Source organism: Aptenodytes forsteri, unplaced genomic scaffold (genome assembly GCF_000699145.1).
Source record: "Aptenodytes forsteri isolate BGI_AS27 unplaced genomic scaffold, ASM69914v1 Scaffold380, whole genome shotgun sequence".
Classification (NCBI taxonomy): Eukaryota; Metazoa; Chordata; class Aves; order Sphenisciformes; family Spheniscidae; genus Aptenodytes; species Aptenodytes forsteri.
In genome coordinates this window covers 778,566-801,845 of record NW_008794212.1, presented here as the reverse complement: position 1 = coordinate 801,845, position 23,280 = coordinate 778,566, and the positions used below count along the sequence as shown (strand labels likewise).

At 39.4% G+C, this 23,280-nt stretch overlaps 1 protein-coding gene across 3 annotated transcripts in view; it reads right to left on the bottom strand.

The window, feature by feature from the left end:
* MBD5 (methyl-CpG binding domain protein 5) overlaps positions 1-23,280 on the bottom strand; it is a 95,386-nt gene that overhangs the window by 22,454 nt on the left and 49,652 nt on the right. For all 3 annotated transcript variants that reach the window (XM_009285293.2, XM_019473620.1, XM_019473621.1), the window contains 3 exons: positions 18,864-18,966; positions 17,811-17,991; positions 12,494-14,632 (listed from right to left, as the gene is read on the bottom strand). In XM_009285293.2, coding sequence (XP_009283568.1) covers positions 12,494-14,632; positions 17,811-17,991; positions 18,864-18,966 — 2,423 coding nt within the window. The remainder of the gene's footprint in view (positions 1-12,493; positions 14,633-17,810; positions 17,992-18,863; positions 18,967-23,280) is intronic.

Here is a 23,280-nt window from a genome sequence, read left to right as displayed (position 1 = left end):
AAATTTTCAAATTTTTTTGTTGTTTTGTTTAAATCAGTATCCAGAACTGACACTCCAAGGATTTAAATATTAGGAAAAGTCCCAAAGGCCAAACTACAGATTTAAGAAATACTATTACAAAGTCATTCCTACATGATTTTAACAGAAGAATCAGCTGTACCACTCAAATGACACAAGATGGATGCCTACCGTACTTAAAAATACATAAGGCCCCTTAGATAATGTTGGTTGAAAAATTGCTCATTGAAGCAAAACTCTGTCGCTGCACTTCGAGACACACTTAACGTTAGCCTCTCTGGTTGTAATCTAGTTTAAGATGGACCAGGTAATACCCGAACATCTTCAGCTGGCTATTCCTCCCACTTGTAAATGACCTTCCACACAAAATCTTACTGTCATATAGATAAAAGCAGGCTACCATCAGCTTAGCCTGACCTGCAGGAATAGTCTGATATACTGGGCTTTCTAAGCATGAGTTCGTTTCAGGCAATATTTTTTTGGTAACTCTTTGCTCCTGCAATAGGGGAAAGGCAGATATACAAGCTTTTTTCTCGGTAGCTAAGAAAGGCGTCCCTCGCTAGTAGAAATCACATTCAATGTGTTAAGCAGCACACGGATAGATTTTTAATTCAGACACGAGGCAACTATTCTATATATAGAGCTCTCATGAATATAAAACCTAATTTTGATATTTTCAAGTGGACTAATGTCTGTTTCTCATTTATTTATGATCCTATTTTCCATTCCACTCAGGTAAATGACCACACGGAATAGTATCTGGTGTGAAGTAAATCTCAAACTTGTAAAATTGTTGCTAGGTTTTTGTCAAACACTGCTCTGATTTCTATCCCCCGTCAAACACTGCTTCTGGAGATCTAACCTGAGAGGTCTAGAGCGCATTCAACACTTGCCTTTCTCCAGATTAATTAGGCAATTAATTAATTGCTACTGGGGGAAAAAAAATCTTGATGGATTCTGAGTAGGAGGAAGAAAATGTGTCCTTATTTCAATCCAGACTTGAGAAGTCTGGGAGTTGAGGAGGCGATGAGCAGCCAGACTTCAGCAGGAAAAGAAATAACGGGCAAATACTCTCCCCCAGCTTCTGTTAAACCTGCCTCACAGAAAGGCACAGTAGGAATTGGTGTAGAAAAGTCCTGAATTGGCTAATACAATATTTACAACGGCATTCTGGGACAAATCTATCTCCAGCAACAGACTGAATTGCCAGAATATGATTTCTGGATCTCTTCCAAAATACCATCTCCAACAAGTCAATATTCCAGATGAAGAAATGCATGCACACCCATTCTCATTAAAATATAGCACTGGTAGACATCTTCTGAATAGCCCCAATCCAAGAGACAAAATCTGAATTATTTTTTCCCCTTTATAAAACATGTATAATTTCCATAATTGTGACTGATAGTGCTGCATCAAGGAGGTGCAAAATTCCATCTTCCTCTCGGAGGACCACGAGAGCCCTCGGAGAGCCCTCTGAACTATCCTTCCCCAGTTTCAAAATGAAATCACCAAGATCCAGGACGAACGTGAGCAGTCCTGTCTTTTTGACTCATGAGGAGACCAGGTGCAATGAGAAGAATGTGATGCCCAGCATCGGCAGCGTGAAGATGTGAAGAGTTCTCTTGAAACAGCATGGAAAAATGTAACGTGTCATCAAAGCAACGGTGTAAGCTACACTGCGAGTGCAAGAGAAGAAAAGTCCTAATAAGAGGCCTGTCCTTTCAAATCAGGCGGTAGCACCAAAGCATAGCAGTGCTGATCTGGAACTGACTCTGGATGTCCTCTGAGGTCTGTCTTTTATTCAAAGTGATATCTAGACCCACACATTGTATTTACTAGAATTTTCAAAGAGGGCGGGATGACAGTGGAAACCAGGTGGTGGACGTCAGCTGCAAAAAGACCCGTACGCAAACAAGCTGTCTTGGCCAGCAGTGCTGTAAGGAAAGCAGGACTGCAGTCCTGACCACTTGCATTTCCTTCAGGCCTGGAGAAGGATGACAGCCAGAAGAAAAGAAGATGCACCGTAGCAGCAAAGAGTTTCGACAGTGCGTTAGCTCACCCGAAACTCCACCATGAAACGGTTTGTTATTACTGTATCCAGGCTCCAAGATGACAGTTAGGAGGCTTTTGATGAGAAATGCGAATGGAAGTTGAAAGCTAAAAGGAAATCACAAGTTTGAGTCCAAGTTTCATAAAAACGTGGTATTTTGAATCCTGCAAACCCAAGGCATTGTACATGTTAGCTCAGTAAACAACAGTCCTTAATAATCAGAAGCTCTTAAAAGTAGAATGAAAAAAAGATGAAGGAGTTAGCCTAAAAGCCATAAAAGCCTAAGACGAACGCTGGCTTCCAGCTCCTGCAGACGCAGACGTCTGCGAAAAGTTCTTTTGCCAGTTGTTGAGAAAAAGGAACCATCTTTGTAATGCAGTGAGAAGACGAAATATCCAGAATACTGAAAAAGTAGATCTATTGTTCTCTCAGAGGGTCAAATAAATGTTTTGGGAGTAAATAAATGAAAATTGAATAGGATATACATTTTTTAAATTATTACTTTGTGGGCTATAGTATTTTATTTATGAGCATTTTTATTTTGTTTTCTTTTGAAAGCAGGTTTATCTTCCCGTGTGGATTTTATCTGTGTTCCTTTTTTTGAAGTATTGCTTGACAGGTATTCTTCAGCAGATGCAATAAAATAATGGGTATTATGAAATCAGTTTGTGTTCAAGAAGATTCACTCTCCCTGCTCATTTAAAATTAAGACATTAGAGTGGAAGATATTTATCATTCATATCTCAGCACTGTCCTACCATGCAAAGCCAGGAACACATATGGATACACACGCTATTGGTATGGTAGGATATAGCCAGAGGTCTACCTTGTTTTGAGTCCTGGTTTTTAAACACTATTAAGATTTGAACAATATGAAGACTTGGACAGCAAGCTTCAGTGGCTGTCCTTAGAAAGATAACTTGGGGTATGAGCTGCTGATTTCAAACGAAACAAAAGTAATGAGTCAAAAACCGTATAACATTTCTGCAGTGGAAGAAGAATTGTGCCTGCATAAAAATATGTAGGAACAGTCATGACTTCACATACCGTGAATAATGCTCAGCTTCCTTATAAACCAGACAATTCAAACCGAAAGCAAACCACTGTAGTCTTCATAGAAACTAAAAGTACTTCTACCAAATTAAAGAACGTTAACTATATATGTATTTTCCTAAAAAATTGCAGTTAAATATACCAATTAGAAAATTACAATAGAAAGAATAATTTACAACGCATTTCTCTATAAGAAGCTATCCATTACGTATTCTAATATTTCAATAGTCTCAACAGTACATTGCTGGAATTTGTAGAATAAAAATAACCGATAAGACAGGTGTATTAAGTACTTAGGAAACTAAAAGTGCAGAACTTGCTCATTAGGCATTAATATCTAAAACATTTTAAGTTGAAAACAAATAAGTGTTATACATACCACTTTCTCAAGTCTTACTTTTATGCATATTCAATAAAAATGCAGTTTATATTTTATATTTTCTTTATTGCTTTTTAAATTTAGAACCTTTCAAGTTCTTGAAACCCTTGTCAGAAGCTCACATTCAACTCCTTGGTCATGTAATGGGCTTCTTGCTAAAACCTCCACCACTTCCAACCTCTCCTAGGGTAAAACTCAGTAGCTTTTTCAGAAGATATCTGCAAGATGCTTTCAAAAAGATCCAGAGAGAGTGGAGAGAGGAAAGTTTCACTGCATACCTTACCCTGAGATGATGAAGGTGTGAAAGTACAAAAGATCACTTAGGCATCGTAATTACTACTATATCTCAAATGGTTTGTGCAACTTCTACCGCACAGGGTCACCAGTCCATGCTCGAGGCCTCCAGAAGCTACTGCAATGCTAATATGAAGTAAGAATGAATATCAACTTAGAGATACGAACACATAGTTTGCATCAGTGGCAATATTGCTAAACTAGTGATTTTAAGAGGCTTAACTTTCAGGGAAGTATAACTGCTGGTGGAAGCGGTATGACCTCACGTTCCTTAAAAATTCAAGACAACATGTTCTTGTTTTAACTACATATTCCATCACTTACCTATAAACTTAGAACCAAGAGCTATACATTTTTATAATTATATTCTCCATTTTCTTTTGGAATGGAAAACATTTAAGATATTTATCTGGTATCACATTTATTATAGTGCTTTCAATTCTGAAGAAACCATAATTCAGCAGTTAACAGCAAACTACTGTCAGTTGTTCTCCTTATTGAGATTGCGCGCTCCCTTGAGACAAGAGAAATCATGAACAATGGACCAATAAATAAAACATCCTTCTCAGCCCAGCAGAACCAGTTAAAAACGTGGCCTCCCCTCATATACAACACTCCGTCTGCACAGAACGTGCTCTTCTGTGAAACAGATTTAACTGCCTATCCATAATATCACGCTTAACACTGTAGCAGCTGAGCATATTACTATGACTACCAATGGCATAACGCTGCACGATCATATTTTGTTTTTTACTTACAGCAAAACAGCTGTAATGTTGGCCCTGTTCTTAATAGTATTTTTTCAAACTCTTGCTTTAACAGATTATTTTAAGGATCAAAATCACTGAGGACTACAGCATGCAGTCTCTGCATCTTCTGAAAAGTGACTTAGCCAAGAATGACTCTGTCAAAATTTTGGGGGAAGGGCAAAAAGCGGCTTCTAGGACAACAGAAATCCTTAAAATTAGGCTTTTTTTAAAAATACCTGACTGAATTTCAGTCTTGGCTCTTCCCCTTGCCCCGTCTCTTCCGACTTCTGCATTTTACCATCATTGCTGTTTTTAAAATTACATTGAGAAAACTGTTCTTATGCACTTAGCTGTTAACAGAAAGCAGAAGCAGTCTTCTAGTAAAAAACTGTCAAGACAACAGCATACAAATGAAGGAATAGTCCTTCAGTATTTACTCAGTGTTGGCACTTAGTCTGATCTCGTCCTGTATCATTCCCCCATTCACAGTTGTGGGTGATGCATTGCAGATGAGGTAAAACATTTTAATGCAACTTTGGGCAACTAAAAATTCAATCAAAAGCATTATTTCTTTCAATAATCCCCACTCCACCCTCTAGCAAGTTTTGGAGTTGCCCGCTGGTTCTGCTTAAGAATATTTTCAGAAGATGTGGAGAGCTAAATATGTATGGGAAATCTCATATAAATAATTCAGTTTTTCTTCACAATCATATCTTTAATAAAATAAGACTCACCTTTCTGCATTTATTTTTTTATTTATTTTTTTTTTACAAATCCTCTAACTTTTATTAATATAAATTCCTAGAAAAATGTATGGCAGCTAAAACACTAACCAGATAAGAGTCCGGTTAACTGAAAGTCTGTGAGTTACCGGCAAATTCAAATTATAAGAAACAAATAAACACAAGAAAAACCCAAGCTGTGTGTCTAAGCGAGTGATGTGCTCGGTAAGCGGAGCTCAGCAGAGCTGAACTTTTAATCTTGGTATTTATCACAGAGGTAACGCCGCTGCAATTCACAAACTGTACAGCAGTGCCTGAAGGGCCCCAAACAGCAGGTGAGGTCAGGGTATAGCTAATATACATTGATGGTATCAAGTTCAAAGACAAGGATGAAGGCTGTAGTAGCAACGTTGAGGTCTACGTAACTGCACCTTTCATGAAAGAGCCTCGCACTTGGAGCACGTGCCCCAGGATGCAGGAGAAGCGGTACGTGATCCCATCGTAACCCTCGACAAGCCAGCGTTCAGTTAATATTACCATTTCTGATCTCCACTCATCAGAACTCAACCAGCATAACACGCCTGATACAGCTATAAATAAATTATTCCTACGTTTCCTTTTTCCACTTCTACTAAAATTAGAGGCTTACTCATTTCAGCTCCCTGTACTAAACAACTGAGTTAATTAAGTAGAGATTGAGCTGATTCCTAAGTTTTTCCAATTTGCTAGCACTTGCCAACAATAAACATTCATAAATAGAGGTAATTTGAAAAGAAAAATCTATTCCCCTTCCAAATTTTTCCTCTATTGTAAACTTCACGGTAGCAAGTATGTTTACACCGACTGTATAAACGTCTATCATATTAACAATTAAGTTTTACCTACTATGATTGCTGATGCCTACTAAGTCAGTGATTCCTTTATGTTCAGAGAATGAGAGTGCTTTTGTGCATAAATCTTCTATCAAGAGCTAAAAAGAGCAAATAAATAAGAGTATTCATTTCAATGGCAGGGTAGGGAGCAGACTTGACCTACCATACATGTCTCATACTTAGAAATCTTATTCTTCATGTAGGACATTTTCCCCATTCTTGTCTCCCCAAAATAATAACAAAGGAAAACGGGGTAGAACATTGAAAAGTAGTGCCAGATTTTAAATAACAGTGCTTCCTTCTAATCACAACCCAACCCCCCCACCGGAGAAAAGTCCCTCTGTATGTTTATACAAACACCGCAACCCAAAATCAATAGAACATTTCAATTGGCTTTATAATTAGAAGAGTAGCTGGTTGGCATCCTGTCTAGCGGTTATTTAAGTTTAATAAGAAACTTTTCTCAGACATAAAAAGCCCCATAAAGGATGCCAGCCAGATACTCTTCTGAATTCAAAGTCAAAAAGTTCTACTGATTTTGTAATTCCATGATATCTAAAAGTAATTTTGGGGAGCAAATCCAGTGGCTCACATACTAGAATATGCCACTTTGTACATGTTTAATGTGATATATTCTAAAACACTCCATCTTCTCTGATGCATAGGAAAGACCATTTTCAGAGAAGCAAGGGCCTACATTATGTTGATGACTACCGCTACATCCAACAGTACATTTAACCTTTTATTCATGTAACACTTTATGCTTTAGGTTCCTCACTTCATCAAAATACGGACGTGACTGCAGCATCATTCCTTTCCATCTAAAGCATTTACATTCACAGCTCTCCCAGAAGATACGGGAGAATACTTACCCCAAACTACCAAAAAAACCCCATGTTCACAGAAACTAAAATCTGAAGTGATACTGTTCATAGCACAGATCAGTATTTTTCACCTAGAGGACAAATCCTTTAGTTAGACTAAAGCAATTCATTCCTTAGGAGACATAGCTTTGTGCTACAGGCAAAAAGCAAGAGAAAACAAAACTTTACAAATGGCAGAAAAGTGGGACATCTCCCGAAGATCATACCCCATGCTGCTGAAGAAGAAAAAAACCAAAGGCCGGTCTGATTTGAAGGGAATTTTTTTCTGAGCTGTAATATGATTATCAACAAGACAGTTTCTGATTCTGCAAAGGGAAGGCAATCCCTGATCGCTCCACTTTGACTAGCTCTAGCCAACTGTCAGTTTGGCAGAAAAAAAGTCTTTCGTGAGTCCTTTAGGTTATATTGGGATTAAATCCTGATAATGAGGTTACGTTATAATGGTTAACACAGAGATACAAGTATTCCGAGCAGTCGTTGTGAAAGCAGTGCAGTTCTCCGTGCCGCCCACAGGTCAGTATGGGAGGGCAGCACAAGGGGAACTGAGCTGAGCAGATGCTAAGGTCAGAAGTGACCACCATCATCATTCAGAACGATCCTATGCACACTTGGGTTGTGAAATTTCTTTAAGACTCTTTCTTTTCATATACTCAACACGTCCTCTGCTAGAGTACTTCAATGTTCAGTATTCTCACAAAAAGGAAGCCACTCGTTTCTTTGATGCTGAATTTACAAGCTTTCAGCCACTGGAAGTCGTCATCAAATGTCTGCCAACAAGGTAAAAATAATTCAGCCCTCCACCTTTTCAGATACTGCCCAAGTATAAATACTTATAGGAAGAGATGCTATTCCTTGGCTACTTCTTTGAAAGAGCAGATTCCAGGGCATTCCCAAGTGCTGGAATACCTCGCATCCAGCTCAATGCCCTGGCATCTGGTCTGCTGACAAGCTCACAGCGTGGGAGGTGAGCCTGGCTTCAGGATCTCCTGTAAGACAAGAGTACCGACACTGCCTCTAGGGCTTACATCCCGAGGTCTGATCGACCACCACCCGTATCAATTTTGTGGCCCTCCTTTGAAATCTCTAGTATTTCTGTACCTTTCACGAGGAGTGACCGCTAGCCAGAACGCCACATCCTAACTCTGGTTTTCTGAAGTATACACAGAGCCAGGAGCATCCCCAGTTCCACTGCGTATTCCCACTTTTATGTTTCCAAGGAGCCACCCAGCTTCTCTTTTTGTGGGTTTTTTGGGAGGTGGTTTTTTTGGGGTTTTTTTTTGCAACATCACTGATCTGACAGTTTGCATTATGTCTATTAAATCAAAGCCTCCTAAAACCCTTCTTTGAGTCACTGTTTTCCAAGGCAATGTTCCACTCCCAATTATATTACACTGTACTTGGCTGTATTAAAATAAACTCTGTTTGAGTGGGATAGAAGCTCCTCCCTATTTAATTATATTTTACTATTTTCTATTCTGTAAATTTCACCAGTAAAAATTACTGTTCTGAGTCTATGGAAGGGATATAGCCTTTGTTTGCCAAATCTGCCCTTTATTTGTCACTACTAAACTTCTAGACCTAGAGTTTCTCATATTTCTGATGTTCTGATATTTGAGACAACTTATCACCTTTATTGCTATTTGCTATGGTTATTATATTAGTTCCCTCGATTCCCCTTATCAGCTGTATATAGCTTTTACTCCCAAATATTTTTCACTTGTTTTCATCTATCCCATCATTTATGCATGTTGCATTCTTAGCAGTATTTGCATGTTGAATGTTCAACACTCACACACAGATTTTCTACACCATGAACTTCTGGACTAACAGCATATTCTAACAGCACGAAAAAAATAAATGAACCAGACTGCAATAAAATATATCACACAGCGATGCAGTCCCATTTTACAAAAAGAACAGACAAATCCAAAGAGAGGCACAGTGGCTTAATGAATAAATCTTAAAGCTGCCAAATTGGCAAACTGGATTCTACCTTCAGTTTGTAGCAGAAGTCTGAGGGCTTGATTAACGAGGAATATGGCGTCAAAGTCAACAGAAATATTGACACCACTCATTGGAAAAAATGAGTCTAGAACCCAGTCTCCTGGCAGAAAATGGACTCTTTCCAAAGGAACAGCCCTAGGTAATCTATACAGACCTGCTGCTAGCTCCTCCTGGAAGACAGCTGTTATTAAACAGTGGTTGCAACCCAAATACTATAGAACGGAGAGACTGAAATTGTTAATAAAAATTGATTGAGCATAACTGCTTTTCAAGGGCTCAAACTTGGAAAACTACAAAAGCTTTCTACTGCATAAATAGACATTTTTATTTTTGTATTTATTCATTTTTAATTCCATCACACGTACTGAAAATTACCTGGAAACGAAAGATATTATCTGCAGAAGAAGAAAACAACAGCTAGAATAATAAAACTTGGGCCATGTGGTTAAAATATAATTAAAAGCTTAGGCAATAACCAGCTATCTAATTGTGGTGATTCTCAGTATTTTTTCTCTCAGGAACTATTTTCTGATTAGTAGCTATTCTGAATGCTGGCACAGAAACAGAAAACAGATTTAGCAATTAAAATACTTAAAAACAAAGCAAAAAAAAAAAAAGCCACAAACTCGAATATGAACATGAGTTTCCTGAAGACTTCTTACTCAGCTAAACTGCTCTTGAAAGCGCGGTTCACATAGCACGTTTGACACTGCTCAGCTCCATCCACCAAAACTACCCACCCCCTACGCCTCTGTATAGAATAATTCGCGATACACCTCTTATCTGTTTTGTCTACATAACTGGATGCAGACCGGTAACTAACTTTTCTTTTTAAAGGTTATTATTAATGCAAAATACTCAACATTTCACACTTGTTTCATGGAAAGAATGCTTCCGTTCTCCTGCAAATACAACAAAGTGTCCCTATCTGGATTTTCCCAGCTATGGATCAGATTTAAATCTTACGCCTGAGCCCCATGCTGCTGTGATGACTCAGGCAGGAGGCTGGATGAAGGTTTATGTACCGGTTTAGGGCCTTGCCCCTGGGAATAACACAAAGAGAACAGAATCTGAAATTTCATCTTAAAGAAGCAAACAGGTCTCTAGGCTTCTAGCCATCATGGATATTTAATAAAATAATTAAACGCAGGTTGTGTGTATTTTGCAAGCATCAAAACTACAGAAACAAACCCCTTCAAGTAGTGAGGAACAGAACATATTCCAATCTTGCTAGTCTTTACCTACACGGAACTACCACTTATCATTTAGATAAGAAAAAAAATGTCAGTTTAAGGCCCTATAATTATATTGCTATAATTCTATCAATTATCTCCAGGGTCTGAGAAATACCGTTCTGTAGTAATACCACAGCAGAACAGAAGCTCCCAGGTGGGGTTATATACATATTTCTATTCCTATATTGATGAGCACTGAACTGGCTGTTTATGTTGAAACCTTTCTTCACGGGGCTTTGACACATGCACAGATTTGTTCTGTCGCATTTGTCTTCTCAGGAAGAAATTCAGCTTGCCTGAAGACAAGGACTGGCGATACAAGCAAAGGCCCTGATTAACTAACATCGGAATGACAAGCCGTGCCATCAGCCCGAAGGCAGCCTTCACGAGTGGTCCCAGCTACCACCGTACCAAGGCAGGGCATGGCTACAGGTCATGGCTGGGTCAAAGTGATGGAGCAGGAACAAGAAGATCCCGCACGGGGATGAACTTGGATTCTTGTTCTTAGAAGCCCGCTTTAATAGTCGTTAAGCAACATTTTATCGATAACTTTTATGTCATGTAAAAATTCTGTTAATCGGTTCCAGTCTGAATTTCGTGCAGGAATCTTGAACCTTTCCAACCCTTACCCCACACGGGGTGAATTACTACTGCTCAGCTTCTTGACGGTAACCGCTGGTGCACAGGCTCTTATCTCACATAACGCTCAGTCTTTTCTGTTCGCTGGAGGGCAAGTTAATGTAGTCCAATGCTGCAATAACTTCACAGCTTTCTTCAGCTGTGTGGACAGTGACAATTCAGAAGAACCCATACCTACCACCGGTCCCCACTGAACTCAACGGAGGTGGAAAAACCCAAAGAGCTCCTGCTAAAGGGATTTTGTAGTATGCTTAGTGGGACAGGGAAGCAAGCTCCTAAGGCAAAACCAGACCTTTATTCTGTTCAGAAGAGAGCAAAAAGTCGCAGAAGAGACAGACTATATCAAGAAACTCTCCTCTTTGTCAGCATGACAAGGCAAAACAGCCATGCAAGGATTAATAGCTGCTTGCTTGCGACACAAACCACCAATATAGCTAAGGAAAAAAAAAAAATGCCTTTTTTCCCCAGGAATGGAGAGAAACCCTTAAAAGTCATCAGAAACTGTGACCAGCGTAATACTAGAAAATTATTTTTATATAATCCAGTTTTTATAATTCTGTTCTGTATTTTAAAGAATAAACAGCTCTCTTGGAGGAAGCTCCGGAACACATACCAGGTTCTTTCTTGGGTTAATGAGAGAGACCGCTTGCACGCTTACAGTCACTTTCGTTTGACCTGATGTAGTTTAGCTATGATTGCATCAAACACATGCTTTGAAAGTTAACCAAGCTGAAAGACTGAAATATCAAATGGAAGGTTTTCTTTCTGCTTAAGAAATTAACACAGTACCACCTTTCAAAAATGCATACTTTGTTCAACCAGTAGTAGTTAAATGAAATATAAATTTTTGAGCCGTCTCCCTTTTATCTTTAAACAGCACGGAGATAGTAACAGCAGCATACCTGTTTCCTCTCCAAGTCTTCACTGATGAATAAACCAGGAAATCTCTCTACACACTTCCAACTGAATATACAGTTTATTCAACCATTTAATTACCAGCTTAGTAAAGTTATCATGATAAAGGCAAACACAGACTTGGCACTCCCCCGTGCTGTCCCTGAAAAGGGTTATTTTGTAAACTTTTGTACTCCCTAGTATCTGCTCCAATCTCTGATAACACCAACTCTTTAATGCAAGCAGTAAAGGACACACGTATAGTCTGGACATACACTGCCAGGTTAGCCATTGCATTCTAGGGTTGAAGTAGCAGGGCATGCGGCAAAAAAAAAAAAAACAAACACCCAATTTATTTGGGCAAGTGACAAAAGCTGAGGTCTGGGTATGTACAAAAGTGCATGGATTTTATTTATGCAGAGTGTGTGGAAGTTAATAAAAGCAAGAATTGTCACAGGAAGGAGGCCAAGATGATTTTGTTCAGGAAAAGGGAGATATATTTTAGTCTACCACTGGTTTTTTTCTTATTTATTTTTCAGTTTCTGGATCTCAGCATGGAATAGGCAGACTTTTCATATTGGTGTATTGCTAAACTCATATTTAAAAAGTAGATACGTAAAAGGAACCCATTTAAAAATAGTCATCATATATTTCCAAGCAGTCAAACATAGGGGTATCCTTTTAGAAGGAAACGTACCTGCTTCAGGACTTGTTTGATTACAGCTGCTAACAATGCTGTTTGGTATCACTGGAGTGGAGGATGCCTGGATTCTCGACTGAGGTGGGTTCGGATGTAATGAATTTCCTAAAGCCATTCCTGACTGACTGAGCATCCCACAGTTCCCACTAGCCTGCATCTGATTTATTAAACCTGCAAGATGGTTGGTTGTGCCCGGGCTAGTACCGTGGACAAAGTTAGTGTTTGTGTTCTGGCAGTGCACACCGTCCCCTCGCAAGGGTAAACTCTGTGCCAGCGAGTTCTGGAGACTGCCAGAGTTCATACTGGTGTCTGCAAAATGCATCTGGTTACCAGAGCAAGGTAAAGCAGTATTTGAGCTCCCACAACTGGTGGTACTATTGCTGCTCATGTGAGAGCTCTGACAACTCATGGACTGAAGTAGCTGGGACATAGAACTGATGGGAAAGGAGCTCTGACTTTGCTTTCTTATCAAATCAGATCCAGCTTTGGAAACTCCAGAACTGTCCAACTGAGACTGTCTCAGCAAACTCAACACCGTGGTGGTCGGCTGCTTTCTTTTTCTCAGAGGATCTTTCTGCTGAGACATCAATTTATCTCTCAGTGCTGCTCGGCCACTTTGCCCTTCAGTCGTTGGTAGAAGCACACTGGCAGCAGGAGGGAACATGGTATTTAAAGTGCTATGTCCTTCGTTGTTGCCACCGCTGGCAACAGGTCCAGAATTGCTACTGCTGTTATTGTTGTTACCAGCAAGTTTATTTTGATTTGCTAGCTGTGCTTTGGCTGCTGCTGAGAGTAAACTACTTGCTGGAAAAGAGGCAGCATTGTGCTGGTTCAAGATCTGATTTAAAGGCATTCCCAGCAAACCAGGCTGACTCTTCAAGGAACCACTTCCAGCCGATGCAGTAGAAAAAACTGCATTGTTTGGAGGATTTAATACATTACTCATTCCAGCAATTAACGGGTTAGGGATGTCCTTGTATTGATTAAGTCCATCATGCTTGGTGGAAGGGCTAGATGGCATAGACGGTCTCGGTGACCCTATTGTTGACCTTGGGGACCTGGGAGGAACTTTAATACCACTACAGGATGACTGTGGTCCTACTGGAGGCAGCAGGAAATTTCCATGATCTGATGACGTGGAAGAAGAACGTGATCTTTGGGGAGAAGCCTCGATCCTTCCAATCCCGGATCCCATCATATGAACTGGGGATGTCACTGGTGAAGGAGAGAGGGAAGTTGAAGCAGAATGCTGAACTCTTTGAACATGACTTCCATGGTTCATGTGACCGGGTTTTACGGTTGGCAAAGGAAGATTACTTGGCAAAGGGACGACAGCAGGAGGCATGCTTACATTCATCACGGGTACCTGAGAGTGGACATTTGAATGGAAAGTAGTTGGGTTAATGATAACAGGATTCTGATTCACTGGTTTGCTAGGAATAGGGTCAAGTATGCCAAGTGGATCCTTTTCTGATGTTAATGGCTTTTTCTGAAGAGCACAAGAAGGTGGTGGAGGAGGTGGGGGTGGACCTTGGGGCGGTTTATGGTGAAACATTGCTCGTGGTATGTCCATACCAGTTGAAAAATTACACATGGGTTTTTTCATTACTGGGCTTTTTGTGGTCAAGGTTGGGGAAAGAGGTATATTAGTCCTTCCAGCCATTGCACAGGATGACTGTATGGGAGAACCATGTAGCATTACTGATGGTGGAGATAGAGGTGTCCTGTTCATGTGAATAGGACTAGAGTTGGGTGCTCCATGAAAATTGGGATTGCTCCTTGTGAAAACATCAGGGCTTCCAAGTGGGTCAGTCCTAGGTGAGATTGAGCCATCTCCGTATATCTGTGATCCTGATGAAGCTGGACTGGGCATCCCACCATGACTGCCACGATACGGAGACTTCTGTCCAAGTTCATTACTACCCAATCTCTGCCTAGGATAGACAGAATGAAGTTCTTGTTGCTGGCTTCCAGCCATTTCTTGCACATAAAGCCTACCCATGGCATTAGATGCCCCTATCATCAACTTGAAAGGAGTCTTACATTCTGGCATCACAGAATTTGTAATTCCTTCATGTGATTTATTCCTCATTGATCTTGGAGTTGCTGCTCGAGTAGGAACTACTGGAGTTGCACCTGATATTAAAAACACAACAGTTACTGTTTTGAAATCCGATATCACACATTTCAGTGCAAAACTACTGTGTGTGAAAATATTCATAAAAGCTAGAAAGCCTTTTGGCTAAACTTTTGCCTCAACAGAAATAATACCTGAATCACCAAGTAGTTGCCGGAATGGCACATGCTACCCTACCCTACTACGTAGTGCAGTTGTATAGACCTTTAACTCCATACCCCATATAAAGACTGCATAAAAATGGACAACTTTACATCTTTTTCCTTCCCCTTTGTCTTTTCTTTCTAACCATCATCTCCAGTGTCCTACTCCTGAATCTCCAGCATCACCACTTTGGCTACCGCTAGAAGAGCTGGCAGGAGGAGCAGGCTATCACTGCTGCAGGGAAAAGGAGCCTCTGGCACCATCTATTGAGTACAGGAGGAACAAAGCCCAACAAGGGTTTAGACTAATTTCTCCACGCCCTACAGAGAAAAGGGTCCTGCCCCAAACGCTCTCCCTGATGAGGATGAATGGGGAGCCATGCCATACGACTTTGGCCCAGATTTCTATTCAGCCATGCACTTAATTGCAGAGACCTAAGAGACCACGGCTGTGCAAGGCAGGATGCAGCTTCTCCGGCTGCTCCGCATCACTCGCTGGCACCACGGGCACCAAGTTCCAGTCCTCTGAGTTAATCTGTTCCTGGGAACTGCTTTGCTAAAAAGGTGATGACACACATTATATCATGTCCTGTATTACTTTACTGAATTAAGGCTTTTCCTGCAGCTTCTGCAACAAGCTTTGCTTGGGGCGAAGATGCTAAATTTAAGAAGGGGCTCTACTTTATATGCTTGTTTTCAGGATAAAGGCCTTGGGGATATTTGCATATGCAGAGATGTGAACCCCTCTACAATGGAAAAATATCCTGTAAATCCCAGTTGTGAGACTAGACTTTCCTACAAGCACAAGATCGCTTTCCTTTTCTGCCCACCAATATCCGTTTTACTTAAAAAAATATTTTTTTCAGTGTTTTACTTTAAGAATACCACCCCAAGCAGCTCCAAGTCTGGCGGACTTTCTGCCAGTTTTGCTGCTCTGGGAATTTGTAATTCAGCTTGCAGTGCGAGCTCAGTAAAGGAAAATGAATGCATTCTTGGCACGCAGCCTCTGAATATGCAAACTTAAACTTGAGTAATGAGCTAAAGATTTCACGTTCAAATGAATTCAGAGGTGCCTTTAAATTCCTCTACTCACAAGAACCCAATTCCCTTCTTTCCTTCAGCCTGGCCATAGGAGACAGATGGCACTGACAATCCTGCCTTCATCCTATTTGCTCAACCAGCTACATCATGACAGAAACGCACATATTACCCTTCCCAAAATACAACCAAAGTCTCATTTAGGGGACGAATTGCAAGACTGAACTGCAAAACGAAACATGTACGAGAACCCTCACCTTGAGTGCTGGACCTAAGCAAATGGTCAAATGTAAGTGTGCATAAATGAAAAGGCAATTTATTGGGAAATTTTCTTCTTTGCTTAGCGCACAAAATTCTGATCAACAGAGAAGGTAAGACCAAATAAATGTGACTTGTGTCTTTAATATTTAGCTGGTTTTACCTCCTTCATTTTGCTAACAGAAATGTAATTTAAGTACTACCAATAAAGAATACAAAAAAAATTAATAAGGAAAATGCATAGTAATGTGGGAAATTGCACTGTTCTTTTTTAAAAAAAATTACATTGCAAAAAACAATTTAAACAAAGCTTTAAAATCATAAATAGCAACTGGAAAATGCAAGAGCACATCAGTACTATGAACAGCACTGGTATCTTAGCATTGTCTACGTATCTGAAATTTATTACTTATTTTTATACATTTAAAATTTTCCACTCTGAAGTCAAGCTACAGAGCAGTTAGCAATTAGCCAGCTATTACTACAGCAATATAGGGGTGCAAAAGATCTCTCAGATTATCAAGGGCCATTTCCCAGAAGTTGCATGCATCAGAGTATATAACCATAAACTTATTGAGCTCTGTCTTAAAGGTAACCTTCACTCCTTTGTCCTAACCATTTGGATTTGTAAGACCACTTCAGAACATTTTCTTGTAATCCTTAGAAAGTACCTAATTTTCAGTTTAAGTTTCTATGCAACTCTGTTTTTGTAGCTGTTTCTTTCAGTGCTAACTTTGTCCTTTAGCTTAAGTAGCTTTATTTTCTGGTGCTGATTCTCCTGATGCCTTTATTGACAGCAATTTCCTTTCAGCCACCATTTTGCCAGGTTGACAGGCTAAATGCTTTTAGATGACTTTCATAAAACAGGTTTTGCAGTTCCCTAAGAGAAGATCCTCTGCTTTATTTCAGCTTGAGAGCCGCTAGCGAGAACAGGGGTGCAGGAAGGCAGTAAGCATACAACGGCATTTGTACTTCTCTCTCTTACAGTCACATTGATCTGCACCATACTGCCATCTGGTACTGCTCACAGGCATCTTTGATCAGCTACTGTATCTAGGGCTTCTTTCTCAATAATTTACAGCTAATAGCTTTTTTCACTAGTCCCCAGGTGAATAACCTTACAATTAACAGGATTTGATGCTACACCTTTTCTTTCACTCCAGGTCTCAATGATCCCCTAGTTTTTCAACATGGTTTGATCTTCTCTTGTTTCGATAATACCTGTCAACTTCATCCATCAACAAATTACCTCATTTTTTTGTTGATATGGATAATTAAAATGCTAATCCAGGTTGGTCCCCAAAAATAATCCTTGAGAAATTACAGTGAAGATCTTCTCTTGCTGTATATTCTGCCTTGCAATACAATTTCCCATTTAGCCAAGTCCTTAGCCACATTCTAATCCCTTTATAATCACTTTATTCTGCTTCTCTAATTTCCCATGTGACAGAATATCAGACATATTACTACAGTTCCAAAAGATGAGAGCTAATGTGTTTTCTTCGTCTAGAACAATCTGATATCTTTTCCAAGAAAATCATGCTCTTAGTCTGGGATGACCTGCTTTTTAGACTCATTTTCTATCTACCTACATCTCTCTAATTACTACCTCCATTTTTTCCTTGAATCTGTTTACTATAGTACTCATAGATATATAAGACTTTCGGGGGTGTTTTTGTATAGTAATGATATATATTTAAGATTAGGTAATTAAATGATTCTGCATGATTTTACTCACTTGTTCCACCACCAGGACTAGTTAGAACTAGTGAAGGATGCGGTGCTTCCATGCTTTTGTGAAGTGTAGCCACAGCAATAATTTTCCTTTTATGTATGCATAGTTTGGTGACATCTTCGTCCGCTTTAACATCTTCAGCAGTTCTCTGCTTCACAGCAGCTCCAGGATCAAAATTAAAGACCTGAAAGTAAAAATTCCAACATTTAAAATAATTATTATAAGCAGCAAACTCACCAAATACACCTAAACCAGAAATTTTGCATAAAATTAAATTTGCCTCTGTTCCTTAGAGCTATCTGACTGCTACTACACTGCCCAAGAGATAACTTTTACAGTACATTTCAAGATTATAAATAGTGAAGCTTCATCCAGGATCCAGGATCAAAATTAAAGACCTGAAAGTAAAAATTCCAAAATAATTATTATAAGCAGCAAACTCACCAAATACACCTAAACCAGAAATTTTGCATAAAATTAAATTTGCCTCTGTTCCTTAGAGCTATCTGACTGCTACTACACTGCCCAAGAGATAACTTTTACAGTACATTTCAAGATTATAAATAGTGAATATATTTAAAATAAGTAAACAGCCTTGGAAGTTGTCATCTAGCAAAAGAAGTTTAACACCCCTCAGTATAAAGGGTAGGGAGAAAAAAAAGAAAAAGGCCCATGTGTGTTTGAGATTGCTCTGTGATTAAGAGGAAAAGTTTACAATTTGTGTAGACGATAAAATTGCGGAGCTGATACTGAAGCTATAACGTAAGTCAGTGTCTCGTTCCGATTCTCGCATGTTAACATGATGCTGTTGATGGTAGGCTTCCAATTTAATAGGAAAATGTTAAAACACCATAAAAACCGAGTCAGATCTTTTCCATGAGGGGAGAAGGCAGAAGGGAGATTAATTTTGTATTTTATGGTAAATCTTTGGGTGTATACCACTTATCTCATTTTATATATATGATCTGAACAGAGATTAAGTCATAGCACAGCACATCAGCTGACATAACTGATAAGGATTACAGCGCAGAGATCCAAAATGGTGCTTTTCTTTACCTTGGGAAGAACAAGAGGACATTCTAGGCCACACTTGCATGTTCCATCAGTCAGCAAGTAAGTCTTCACCTGCTCCAAGCAGGATAATAAAGACCCACTGGGACTGTAAAGGAACAGAAATGATGAATACAAGCTATTTGATAGGTCATGACTTCTATCTACCATTCTAACAGCTCACATAGAGAGCGTTTAAAATAACACAGCTAAGATTTCATATTTTGTTTCATAGTACTTCTTGCTTTTCGTCAAGAACTGAGATGATACTTATCAAGAACAGCCCCCCAAAAAAACATTTTAAAGGAAGATTTTACTACAGAGAAACAAACACAGCAAGTGCAGAGAAAAGAAAGTAACTGAGATTATTGATATTTGCTATTCACATTACAGTCCTGCTTGAAAGCCTTAACTACTGCCTAACTACACTAAGATTGTTTTTCTCCCTCCTCTCTCCTATAAAGTGTAACACACAGGCAAAGCGCAGTCCCCACAGACCTCCTCCCACCCCATCACATCACTGCAGTTCCATGCAGGCATTAGAGTCATCTGTACTTTTTAGGACTGGGACCTAATTTAAAAAGAAAAAACACAAAAGTGTGTTTCAAGAAGTACAAGAAAACCCATACAGAAAAGGGGGAAGAGAAACAGAACTGTTGTGGCTGGGTCTCTCAGTTGCAAACAGTTTGGTTTCATTCAGCTAAAATTTCAACCTTCCCACTGAAAGTGAGAAACGTTACACCAAGAAGCCAGTCCAGTGAGTTTCTGATAAACTGCACTCGGATTTCTCTAACTCCCACCAGAAAATCATTATCTCCATATCCAAAAATAGGACACTGGAAATTCTGTTACAGCAAAGTCACTAATTCATAAGATGAAAAAAGTTCTCATGTCACAAGCCTCTACCTTCCAGATTGCTCTTTATTACTTAGCCATCTAAACTGTTTATCAGGGAAAGAATACAATAATTTATGAGGACTGGCTAAAACACTGGTTCTTAATGGCAGCTGTAAATAGCCCTTATTTTAACAAAAACAACTTAAGTGGAATAGTTTGGATCATGAAAACAGCCAAGAGTCAAAATTCCAAAATATGACAAACTTTTGTAGTTAAAACCCAATGTATAAACACCTAATTCTGCACAAGAACTAAGTCACGTATAAAGCAACATCTGCAAGTGACATTTAAAGTTACGCTGACAGTTTAAGTAAGTAATTCATTTGCCAGACTTGCCCTGAAATAGTTATTTTAGAGACAACTGCCCAGGTCGAATATGTGTAACAGCGACAGTTCTGAGGGTAAGCAAGATAAAAAGAGCAATCTAAAAATAATGGTATGGGTGTGAAGGAAAGTGATAGGCCAGAAAGTCAAACCTTCCCTGTCTTAAATTGAAATACTTGGGGGGCAGGGGGAAATAACTCTTTTTTAAACTATTTTTAATTTCAGCTATAAACTGGTTAAATCACGATGCCATTATCACATTTTAACTCAGTGAGTATCACTTGGTCTCTATTTTGGCTCCACATCTCCAGCGCTGGCCGATCGCTTTGGACTTTCCCAACCTGTCCTGACTACGCCCACGGGAGCGACTGCTCATCCCAGGCGAGGTCCACGCTTGAAGATCTAACAGCTTCCCACGGGAGAAAATCAGACTGGAATTTGCTCTACGCTATCCCATCTACACGCAAAATCTCTACGGACACATTCTGTGACGCTTAAAAAGCTTGTGTTAAATGGCATCCCTGGGAATATGCTCTGGAGTCAGGATGCCATTTTGTTTGCATTGGTAAAAAAAGCCTACTGAGCAGCAAGACTAAAGCTATACCGTCAGAGTTCATTTTTTTTTCCTATTTCTAGAATAAAGCAATTTTAAATAACCTTCCTTGGCGTGCAGTTTGCCTGGGAAATCTGGGCAAACATACCCAGTTCAGGCGCAAGGAGATGCTGGAGCCTGGAATCAACAGACCTGTAAGGCACATACGTACTGCACTGACGATCAGTGGGTGTAAAGGAAGGTCTGGATACTCATGCTTGCCAGGAGTGCACAGCTCAGTCCACCGAATCTGTGGCATGTGGGATTCAGCATCCCTTGCTGCACATACATGCACGGTTATTTGTCCACAAGGAACAACAAAATTTAAAAAAGGCCCCATTTTTCTGTTTCTGCCTTGTTCCTGGGCAGACCTATGTAATTGCAAAGTATCTTTTGTGTGTACAGATTTTCTCGCGCTTCTATACTGCAAAGTATAATCAGCAGCTTCCTTTGTAAGAAACAGGCAGCTTTTTTTTCATCGCTGAGGTCATCCAGAGGTTTTTGGACCCCAAAGAAACAAGAGCGAGCAAATTACAAAATATATTAGGATGTTATTGACAGTTCTGAAATCTTTTCCTTTTTATTAAGAGCTTTTCTCAGTTTATTCCACTGATGACTAAGCCGAAGAAGAGATCTAGGTCCTACTTTAAGGCTGTAGTACTGTTTTACTAAGAAAAGTTACTGTTTTTACCAGGTAATAAAAACTAGTTAATTAATGGATTTAATCCAAAGCAACTGTTGACAGTTGATAGAAAAGCATGCATGCTTTATAAGGAGTACAAATAGAATGAGTCCTTATTCAGCTGGGATCATCTATTCTAGTTAAATCATGTCAGATCTTAATATATACACTAATTTTCTCTTGGATAGCTTTTGAGTCAATATTGTTTGACCTTTCATTCTCTCAATAAATGCTGTGCATATTTTCAGGATGGTTGTTCCTTCAGAAGGGCAGTGCAGCACTAGAGCAGGTTACCCAGAGAGGTTGTGGAAACTCAATCCCTGAAGATGCAGCTGGTGAAACCAAGGGCTGACCTGACCGAGTGCTGCGGACACTCCACATCAAGCTGGAGGTTGGATTATTTGACCTTCCATCCTTTCCAACCAACATGTCCTGCTCTGTGCCTTTCACCAAATAAGAATGTAGGAGCTGTGGACCATACTGAGCACCTTTCCTTAAGCAGAACGGCTTGCAGAAGGCAACCAGAAAATTAACCACTGGATTAAAGAGAAAAAAAAATACATGGGCAAAACTTGGGAAGAGGGCAGAAATAATACAAGCCTCCCCAAGCTGAAAAAGGCAACTGGTAAACTTGATTCATAGGGTCAACTAGAATAAAAACGGTGTTTTGCGTAAGGCAATTCAGAACGGAAATATTAAGAAAGTTCCTCCTGAAAAAAGAGAACATATATAAAAATGATAGAAAAGCAAATAATTGTCAGAATTATAACAACACTTACTGGTTTACAAACATGAACGATACGTGCTTGAAGCAGCAGCACAAGCTTCGTGGCCTGCTTCTTACAGCCATACAAAATGAGTTCGAAAGCAGGTAAGATCATCAGGTATATAAAAATTCCAAAGCATTATATGTTCTGATGCCTGGATATAGAGATGATAGGGAAAAAAACCCCAACCACCCACAATTTCTTCTTTGTCATTGATTTTTAACTAAGGCAGAGGCCCAGTAAATTATAGCTTTAATGAGAAATACAAGGGGAAGGCGATTTATCTTTGACATGCGTATCACTGACATGGATTTTGTTTGATTCTGCTAATTGAGAATACAAACAAGAAATCCTGGAATGCATTTGATCTTTTATGGTAGTTTAGTGTAAAATTGGAGTATGCTTTGACTCATTGAAGAATTTTGTATTGGTAATACATACAATGTTGTGAAGAAGTGGTTATTTTAACCACAGAAAAGTGAAATAAGATTAAGCAAATAACAGACTGATAATAATTTAGACTTCTGTGATGTAAACCTGATGTACCCATATTTTGTTAAAGCTAACTTTGATCTTTTTTCCAATAACATTTAATTTGTAGTCTGTTTGTCTGAACACATTCATTTAATAGTAATTTCAATAGATTTATTTGTGACTGTTCCAGGGTGAAGCAAAAAAAATCCAATAAGCTAACAAAATAAAAAAATAAAATACCTGAAACTTTGGATTTAGGCTTGTGTTCCTATTTTTTCTAAATGAGAAACATGAGGAATCTATGGAAGTAAATCTTGCTGGAGAACGTCAGCAATACTGAACACAGAACCTTCACAGGGCATATAAAAACTGATGTTTTCTGCAGCTACTAAGTAGTTACACCACTTAAATTTCCTTTCAAAAGAGAGTAAGTAAAACACAAAAGTATAATGGAGGTCTGGAACATAAACCCAGAAAAGACTTAGGGAAGAAGAGCTACAGAATGTCAGGATAAAGTTGCATGGCACTGCATGACGGAGGTGAAGGGTTGTTGCAGACAGAAGAAGAAAGTCCCGCTCTACCTTACCTGCCGTGAACCGTTTGCCTGCCTGAGCACTGCTTTGAACTCGACCAGCAATGGCTCTTATAAAAAGCCCGTGCTGGTGCAAGGAAAAGGCAATGCCTACG